The sequence below is a fragment of the Adiantum capillus-veneris genome, chromosome 25, assembly GCF_014529385.1.
Source record: "Adiantum capillus-veneris isolate H3 chromosome 25, ASM1452938v2, whole genome shotgun sequence".
NCBI classification, from domain to species: Eukaryota; Viridiplantae; Streptophyta; class Polypodiopsida; order Polypodiales; family Pteridaceae; genus Adiantum; species Adiantum capillus-veneris.
The window spans coordinates 95,583,030-95,593,066 of NC_140955.1; the positions used below are offsets into that span (position 1 = coordinate 95,583,030).

Genomic DNA, 10,037 nt, shown 5'->3' on the forward strand with positions numbered 1-10,037 from the left:
TTTGTTGTGGTCTACTGTCGCTGTTGTGTCTCTGTGAGATCAATTGTTGTCTATTGTTTCCTATTTTCAATCTGGTTTGAGTGAGATTGTCTCGCACATTGCACTGAGGAGCACCCACTTAAGAGAGCACGACACAATATCTGTGCTACAAGTGCTCTCATTTTGGCGATCACGGTGGGACCTCAACTGAAATCTGACTCTGTAAGGTACAAATCTTGAAGCTAGTTGGGTTTATCTAGCTTCGCCTACCTTGCCTTGCACTGTTCTCCTCTCGCCTGGTCCAACTGGTCTAGTCCTCCCTCGCCCTAGTCATCTCTCGCCTTGGTCCAACGAGCCCTCATCCCTGGTCTAGTCCTCCTCGACCCTGGTCTAGTCCTCCCTCGCCCTAGTCATCTCTCGCCCTGGTCCAACGAGCCCCCTCGTCCCTGGTCTAGTCCTCCTCGACCCTGGTCTAGTCCTCCTCGTCCCTGGTCCAGCCTGGTCTAGTCACTTGCCTGGTCTAGTAGAGTCTAGACGAGTCTTCAGCCAGTTCAAGGTCTTCTTGCCCAAAGCTTGGTTGGGTTGGTGGTCACTGCATGACATATACAAGGCGGTCAATCGAGCGTCAAAGCGCACTATTGAGCCCTCTGAAGTACTACAACAGAAGACGACCTTTGGTACCTAGTAGAAGTCCATCAGCCTCATCACCCATACCTCCACATACATCACCCATTCCTTTATCAGGTTCCACATCTTCCAGATCACCTTCTCCAGTAAAGCTCTCTCCTATTCTGCTACAGCAGGCTATTGAGCAACAGGCTCAGCAAGGGGCCATGAAGGCTTTGGCAAGTGTTTTGGCCAAGGTAAACATCAAGTTCCCTACCTTCAAAGGATTCTCTTCAGAAGATGCTGACGACCATGCAAGTAGGTTTGTATCTCTCTGTAGGGGTTGAGGTCTTAATAGGGAAGATGCTTATTTGGTACTCTTTCTATCCACCTTGGATGGCTTAGCAGACAAATGGTACAGCCAGTTTGCAGAGAACCATTTTGCAACTTGGGCAGCCTTAAGACAATAGTTTTGTGCAACTTTCAGGCCAGGTGACTACCAGGAGAAGGTGTTGGATGAGTTGGCCAACATGGTGCTCCAACCAGAGGAGACTTTTGCAGAGCTTATGACTAAAACCAAGTCTCTGGTTGCCAAGCTTCCCCGGCAACCCGGTGAATTCATGGTTAAGAAGTGGGTGGAGAAGGCGCTTCCCAAAACTTCTCAGCAAAAACTGCGAGAGAGTCTCCGACCCGACACCACTCTGAAGGGGTTCATCGCAGCTGCTACTAGGATAGAGGGGGCTAGACAGCTGTTCAACAACTCCCCTCACATAGAGACCCCCTCTGGGTTTTCGGAAAGTCCTGTTGATCCATTAACTTCTTTACGCAGGGAACTGGAAGCCCTAAAGTTACAGCGAGCTCTTCAAGAGGAGAGGTCCTTCTCTCTTAGACAGGAGAAGCCTCCACATCACGAGGCATTGGAACAGATCAAGCGCAAGCTAGAAGAGCTCAAGGGTCAGCAAGAGACTAAGGCTACGGTTTGGTGTAGCTCATGCCGCTCTCCAGGGTACCCTCCACGGGAATGCCCCCTTCGGGTTTACTGCCATTTTTGTGAAAAATCTGGACATGAGGACAAGGACTGTTACTACCTCAAGGGATTGCGACAAATACAACAAAGTCTTGGTCCTACTCTTCAACAAGCGCCAGCACCTGCATCCAACATGGTTTCTCCTTGTGGCCTTCCACACCGTATGCCACCTTTGCTGATAGCCCCTCCTATGCAAGGTATGCCAAGTACTTTACCGTCTCAGAGCTTTTATCATACCCTTGCTCCCTCATCACCTCAAAGCTTATATGCCTCCACCTCCAACTCAATGCACCAGGAGCAAGGGCCACCTTGCCCTTCAACTCGCCCTTTGAATTGGCCCATTTTGTGCTACAGATGCGGGGAATATGGGCATTACCAAAGCAAATGCCCCCTGCCAGAAGGGTCCCCTCCTTGTCGTCATTGCCCTAAAACGAAGGATCACTACAGTAAGGATTTCCCTAAACTTCGTGCATCCACGGCTTCGAACTCAAGTCAAAGCCAGAATGAGTTTGCCTTTCCCAAGCTCAATTTGATAGCAGTGAGCACCGTTTCTCAACCGCCCCCTTCTACCCACATGGTTACCCCTCAAAATAAGTCTCCGCAGTTGGCAGAGGAGCCATCGGGCGTCCTCACCCGGGCCCAGAGAGCCGCCCTCGGTCTTAGCATTCCAACAAGTTCAACTCTCCCACACATTCTCACACCAGTGGATACCCTGCCTACAGTTGTTAACAAGCCATCCCCCAGTGCCATGAAAGAATCTAAATCTTTGCTCTCCAATATTGATGAAGCTTTCTTGGAAGCAATTTCCGATCTACAAAAGATCAAGGTACCCGAGAAACCACTGGTAGAACAGGAAAAGCTCACAGCAGAGACGGTCTTAAAGAACACCTTCCAACAAGTGTCCCTCTATGACATGCTGCGACTAGATGCGAATTTTAGAAGTGACACCCTTGCAGTTCATCAGTCACTTTACCCCGGAGTAAGTCCTAGTGGCGGGCACCTCCCAGTGCGACCATTAGTGTCCTATATGATATCCAATCCCGCTGCTCCACTCACTAATTATAGAAGCCCTCGCCTGCCAGTGTCCGTTTTGGGTCGGCAATTCTCAGGATTGATAGTGGATGGTGGATCTGGCATCAAGCTGATGCCCGAGTTCACTATGTTAGCTATAGATCTACAGCCTGCCCGCCCTGCTCCTATCATAGTTACATTGGCCTACCAGCGGACAGTCTACCCAGTGGGCATAGTGGACAATGTGCCTCTGCAGGTACAAGACTTTACTTTTAACTTGGATTTTGTTGTGGTTCGTCTTCCCGAGGTTGAGGGCGGATTTCCCTTGCTCATTGGAAGACCATGGCTGCGACACACTAAAGCACTTCATGATTGGGGAAATGATGCAATGTGGATACATACTTCTGGCTCCCTAATGCAACCCATTCTCTTAGAAGGAGGTATGGATCCCGTGGTGCAGCAAGTTTCTTTGTCAATGGAAACCAACCCTGAACAAGAACAACCTACTACACCTAAAGGGTCAGACGAAGATCTGTTGGAGTGGTTAGAAGCTACCAAATCTATGTCGTGCTATGGAGTCTCTATTCACTCCTTGCCTAGAGGTACACCCTCTTCCAATGTTTCCACAGTAACTAAACCCAATGAGCCACCTGAGCCAACTCAAAGGTTGAAGGTCATAGAAGTTACTCCGGATGCGCCCTTGGTGGAAGTCTTTGAATTTGGTGAGCCTATGGAGGATCATAGAAGCGGGCAGAAATCTCCTTGACAGGAGTTCACCCCACCTCAAAAATCAGCCCCATTGGTGTCTGCTTCTCCCAGAACAAAGCTCCCTTCACACAGCTCGTCCTGCCTGATGAATTCCATTCTCATGATAGTTGTCTTGCTCATGGTGGCTGTGCTCTGTAGCATCTCCTCTTTCAACCAGTGGACCATGGACTTCATCTACAGCCCTAGTCCCCCCCCCCCCCCCTCACATACTCTCGCCCCTACCCACCCCCTCTCTTACCCTCATCCCTACCCACCCCCTACTCGCCCCTACCCACTTCCCCCTCGCCCTCGTCCCTACCCAGCCACCCCTCGCCCCTACCCACCCCTCCCTTGCCGTTGCCCCTACCCAGTCCCCCCTCGCCCCTACCCACCCCCTCCCTTCCCCTCGCCCCTAACCAGCCCCCCCTTGCCCCTACCCACCCCCTTCCACCACTCGCCCCTAACTAGCCCTCCCCACCCCTCTCAGCCTCAGCAAGTTCCCCCCCCCCCCTCACCCCACATGATCAGCTGGCTCTCAAGCATTCACTTGGTTGCCATCCTGTTGTTGTGAAGGTTTTTTTGTTCTACCATCATGATGGAGCTTAACCCTATTTACGGTGTTACTCGGGCTTATGGTCATCCCTCTTTTCGAGAAGAGTGCTGTTGCAAAAAGTGTGGCAAGGTTCATCTGCAACTGCAAGCATGGACCAGGTCATTTTCCTATCACTATGGTTAGGGAAGATAAAGATGTGCTGGAATCAAACTGAGCTTATCTCTTTGCTGTAGAGCCTCATTTTTTTGCCAATTGGGATTCTTAGGCTATGAAATCATACATACTGGGTTCCTGCTTAGTTAGAGGCTTAAGGCGATTGCAAGCAGTGCAATGTTTTTAACTCCACTTTTGAGGTATGTAAGGTCATGGGCCTACACCTACTTCAAGAAAGATGTACGGATGCAGTACCTAGTGGTTTTCCTTCACAGTTTTTTCAGTATTCCTCTCACCGAGACGGTGAGCAGTCTTGTGGCGGGCAATCTGTAGCAGGGCTACAGTGTCACTTCATAGGACAGACAGTTGGACAGTTGGTTATAGTTGGTCTGGTTCACACTGGACGGACCCTCTGGGCTGGGGAGTGACACGTGGCAGGGTACCGACGGTGGTCTAGTGGACATCGTGGCCAGGTCACCACCACCACTCAGTTTGGAGATAGACTTAGCTGACTGGACATTTATGAGCCGTTGGTGGCTCTTTATGATTGTACATGTGAGTAGTAGCTGGGGGGTCAGGATCATCATCTTCTTTTACATCGGGTCCAGCATTGTCGTCGGGAGCAGAGAGTCTATACATAGAGCACTTATTCACCATCCCTGCACATCTGAGCCTCGACACCCCATTGTACCTGAGAGTCCTGGGCTGGAGCTGAGTGTGCTGCCACGCCAGAGTCTGTTTCAGTTCTTTGAGATAGTCGAGTCATTTGTTGTGGTCTACTGTCGTTGTTGTGTCTCTGTGAGAACAATTGTTGTCTATTGTTTCCTGTTTTCAGTCTCTTTTAGGTGAGATTGTCTCGCACATTGCACCGAGGAGCACCCACTGAAGAGAGCACGACACAATATCTGCGTTACAATGAGGCTAGTTAGCAAGCTTTTTGGTACAATCTACTAGCTTTATGCTCATCATAGGTGTTCTGGTGCATTTTTGGGGTAGAAAACAGAGAATTCAGCGTGCTGCAGATTCTCGCCAGGTTTAGGAAAGTGTCCGTATGCGCCGAGAAAGTCACCTTTGGCATGGGGATTTTGTCTGTGAAGCCACCTATTGCGTTTATGCTGCCAAAATCGGGCTAGAGTAGGCCAGTTTCAGCCCCATAAAAGCGGGACAGCTCGTAGGAACTTGCAGCTTTTTCCCAAGTTTTTTAAGAATAAAGAAATAGTAAATACCGACAATAGGGGTGCCGGTCTTTGGGCATGTCTTTGGGCGTGAAGTTTTCCTCTGTGTCGTAAAGTCAAGTAAAGTTTATCAAGCAAAGATCGGATGAAACCCACAGTCTACCGCCCTACGGGCCGGTTTCAATGTCCAAGCCTGTAACATCTCCTCTCTTCATTCCTACATGGTAACAGAGCAAGAAGGTTGAGGATTGCCACAAGACCCTTCGATACGCCTTAAGAAGCTTCTACGAGAGAATTCGTCACTGTAATTTGTTTGAAGTTGCTGCATTTTTGCATTAGCCCTCAATCCAAGGAACTATGTCGCGAAAAAGACGTGTTTTTTACTTTCGTCTACGGGGGATCTCACCTCTACATGCAGCGGCCAGCCCTCCATCATAGTTGTGTTTTGTGAACGTTTGTGGCAAGAAATAGAGTCAACTCTGTGTTTTTCGCAACTGCTGTGCAGTTGCATGTTTTCAGCCTATTACAGACCTTTTGTCACAAAAAATCACTTCTTTGCTGATTTTTGCCAGGCTGCGATAGATCTATCCCTCCTCTCACCAAGCGACCAGAGGCTGTCAAAGGCCTGAAATACAAAAAGACTAGGGCTGATCTGTAGATCGGGGCCAAATGACACCAGATAGGCGTCGCTTTTAATGAGGGCAGCATATGGCAAAGCTGCAATTAAGCGCTGCAAACTTCACATCTGGCCTGGATGTAGAGCTGTAGGACTACCCCAAAAACCCCATAACCAACTATTTTTTGGTCCCTACCCCAGCTACCCCAAGCGAGCACATACCCACTATTATTAGGTCCCCATCACAGACTAATAATTATTGCCTACGTTTAAAAGCCCCACTGCAGATCAGGCATGCTGCAATCTTCATCGCCATCGGTCCCTTGACTCGGCAAGCCGAGCATTTAAGGAATTTTTTTAACTGCAAGAGGCAGCGTATCTGTGGATCTACTGTTGGTGGCACTCTTATTTGAAATATAAACCAGTAGAAACATTAAGGCAAAGCTCAGACGACAGCTGGTACCTCCTCCAATCGAGCGGGTGGTACAACAGCGCAGGCCCTAGGGTGAAGGCACTCAACCGCCTCCTAGTTTGCCACGTCCCTTTGAGGGCATACAACTTTGACCAGATTCTCCATTGCTTGGAGGCTCTCTCACATCTAATGTATCATCTTCAGCACGTCGGTAGGTGTTCCTACCTTCATGAGTGGGGACTTCCCTACTCCTCCAAGCGTAGAATCTACACTGTTTGGTGCTTTTGATAGTACTAACCCCATTGTCATGTCTATGATGCCTCTCTCTATGGCTCCTACAATATTCGTGCCGACAAAAACCGTCCATCCTAGGAATCTTAATTCCCAGGTCTCACTCTGGAAAGACAAATCTCTCAAGTCTACAAGACTAGCCGCTTTCTCTGGGAATTCCAACTTGGTCATCTCAAAAGAACGTGTTTTCGACCAATGTGTGGCAGGAAAAGCTTGAAGGAGCACCATTTGCAGCCCTTGAAGGCAATCAATTGCAACAAGACCTCCTCAGATCTTTTTTCTCTTATGTTGCTCCTAGAGAATCTCAAGTTCATAACTGTATATGGCAAAGGAAATCCAAGGCTTTATTATTATCTTTTCCCAGAACATGTATGGCAAAAGATATTTTTCACTGGAGGTGGCTTAGTGTATGTGAGATAAATGGAGACTTTATTGAGAAGTTTGGACTAAGCATGCATGCTTGCGAAGGAAACTCTCTGCTGTGATATTTCAGTTTTTGATAGAGAACTACCATGAGATGGCATCCAGGGTAAGCTTGATGATTGAGGCTTTGTGTTTTTGTGCAAGAGGAGGCTTGTTTGCAAAATTTTATACCTCTGCTTTTCAACATGTGTTTGCTTACTATCCACATTATAAGAGTGTGTGGGTGTGTTAAGCATCCTTCCACCCATCCTGTGTACTGAAGGCATGCTACAAGTATATTTTGCTTAACTATTATAAATAGCAAGAGGATGCGTCTTTGTGACAGTTTATGCATTTTCCTCTGTGAAACTCTAATTTCCAATTTGTGTTTGCTTACTATCCACATTTGAACGCTGTGTTCCACCATCCGATGAATTGAAGGCCTGTGACAACTATTTTTTTGCTTGACCTTTCTGAACAGCCTTCAAACAGCCACCTTCTTGCTTCTGATAGTTCAACATCCCTTTACAAGGATCTAATCCCCTAGAAAGGACCTTCATGTATCAGGTAGATCCAAATTTGCAGATCTCACAGGAAGTTTCAATCTACTCGGCACTCACATGTGTGGAAACTTGAGATTACCTTTAGTCTCTCTTTCAACCCCACCATACTGAGCAATACTCTCTTGCAAAAGTTCATATGCGCACTTTCATCTAACTCAGATGCATTATAGCATTATTAACAAAAAGAAGTGCATCTACTGATCGATATCTCATAATGGCCGAGCGATAAGAACATAAAGTCCAATATTAAGCATTTGCCTCAAAGAGCCCATGTTCACTTGTCGATTAAACTGCATGCTGGCACAGTCCTTAATTTTATCCAAAACAGCTTTTCTCTTTCTTCCACTGCTGAAATTAAGCTAATTTTTTCCATGCTTTGCCTGCCATCCTTAGGTTTTGGCCTATTGCACACAGAAAATTTATACCTGTTGGAACATACTGGTCCAATTTTTAAGGACTTAAAGCCCAATGGCTCTCTTGGCCTCTCTTTGTTACCTGCTGGAATGCTTACATTGGCAGACTGTGTAGCAAATATGAACCCACTGCACCGCATAACGCTCTTTGTTGTTGAAGGTTGGGGCTCTGTGGCTCCACATCCTAATTCTTAACCAGATGATGCTCTTCCAAGACCCAAAGCTCCAAAGAGGAGAATGCCAGAATAGAATGGAGCATTGCACCATATATCAGCCTCGAACAAAGGAAACAAGCGGCATGGCGATCAAGATTTACAAGGCGTGAAAGAAGACGTAGCCAACTGGCGAATTTGCTGAGCTAGTGACATAAATGGAGACGATGATACCTGCAAGCCGACGCCGCTGCTGCAGCCCACCACCAGTACTTTCAAGGGTTTCTCCATGCTCTACATACACAATGAGAAAGTTCCGGACTGCAGAGAGTGGACTATTACTTCTGTAGATCGCCAAGTGGCAGGTGAGAGCAAGCACGGCAAAACTAAGCACCAATCACCAATCACTCTCGACCGTTCTATCAGTTTGGGGGGAAGAATTCAGCGTGGCTTGATCTCACAATGTCCTACTCGCGAGGCGGGTGCCTTACCAATAGCCTATCTTCCGTATTTGGGAGAAATCAATGCTACTTGGTAAGGTATGGACCTGCTTAGTTACGTTCACACATTTGATGAGCAGAAGTACATACCCATCAGCTAAGTTCTCCACTTGGAGCTACAAAATGTGAGCAGCCCAAGACTCTATTGCCCTCTCCTAGTAACGAAGTCTCGCTCAGCTAACCCCACAAATTTATGTAGAGTTATTTTGCGTGGTGTACGCGTCTGCTGCACGTGTCGGAGTTAGGGACTTGTCGAGCACCGTGTGCAAGCCACGAAGGCTGCAAGCACACAACTAGCAGGCCTAGCAAGCTCACAGAGAGCAAGGGTGTGTCACTCATCTCCCTGCGCTTGTCGCCGTGAAGGATTCCTCGTCGCGAAGAAGAGGGAGCCGCCGTCGTACTGCGCTCAACCGTCTCGCCGCCGCAGGTGTCGTCACAATGCTCGATCACACACACACACTCTCTCCCTCAAGCACACACACACACACACCTGTGAGCACACAATGGAGATGGGGATGGAGATAGGGCAGGAGCACTTCTTCTATTGCACACTCAGAGAATGACTCAATTTTAGGTTTAGATGACTTTTATATGAGCTCGCCCCATTCACATTTGGGCGCCCATGCTTAGCCAACTAACTCTTGCGTGTTCCAGTTAGAATGCGCCTCTCATCGGTGATCATTCTACCCTTTTCCTATTGGACCGACAAGCCCGGTGCCTGACTCTACTAAATAAATAATAAGACGTCCGTCGTAGGTGATAGGGTGTCCGTGAGCCACGAGGGTTAACATGCCCCCCTTCCTGATGTAGATTCCGTCCTCGGAAGCTATTGAGTTGAAGCTTGTTATGTCCATGTTGTAGAGCATCTGGATTTGAATCTGCAGGGCAAAGTCACTGTTTCAGCAAGCGGAATTATATGGCCATAAATCAGGAGGGGAATGTAAAGTACATGTGGAAATGAGTAAATGCAAGATTTATGAAATGTTAAACTGCCATTAAGGACAAATAAATCACACTTTGAGTAAATTAATTAATTAAGAGTTTTGGGCTTATGGGTGAGTCTATCAATTAGTTAGCTATGACTAAGGTTAAAACAACTACTCTAGTACTAGCTAAGCTAATAAGATTATCTAAATGCAAGATTTCCTAATTGTGCTTTTCAGCTTTGATTAGCCAACTAGCTCTCACAACTACAAACAAAAGCTTGAAATGTTAACTGTAAGCGCGATGGAAGTCTTTTAAATGTCATTCATTTTTTTTCTTCTTTTTTTTGGTTTTTTTTTTCTTTGGTTCACAATCATTTGACGTGTGTGCTTATTTTGTATGTCCGGGGCTTTTTGCTTCTCCAAGAAAAGCGCCCACACTGGGAACCTCTAGGGCTCTAGTACCATAGACAATACATGTGAGTGAAGTACCAAATCAAGCCAGGATTTCTCT

The 10,037-nt window shown here is 47.4% G+C and overlaps 1 protein-coding gene across 1 annotated transcript in view; it reads right to left on the reverse strand.

Moving 5' to 3' along the window:
• LOC147425327 (uncharacterized protein At5g02240-like) overlaps positions 1-8,517 on the reverse strand; it is a 52,478-nt gene extending 43,961 nt beyond the window's left edge. The window contains exon 1 of the mRNA XM_086499589.1: positions 8,335-8,517. Within this exon, the coding sequence (XP_086355715.1) occupies positions 8,335-8,391 (57 nt within the window). The 5' untranslated portion in view covers positions 8,392-8,517. The remainder of the gene's footprint in view (positions 1-8,334) is intronic.
• Between the last annotated feature and the right edge of the window lie 1,520 nt (positions 8,518-10,037).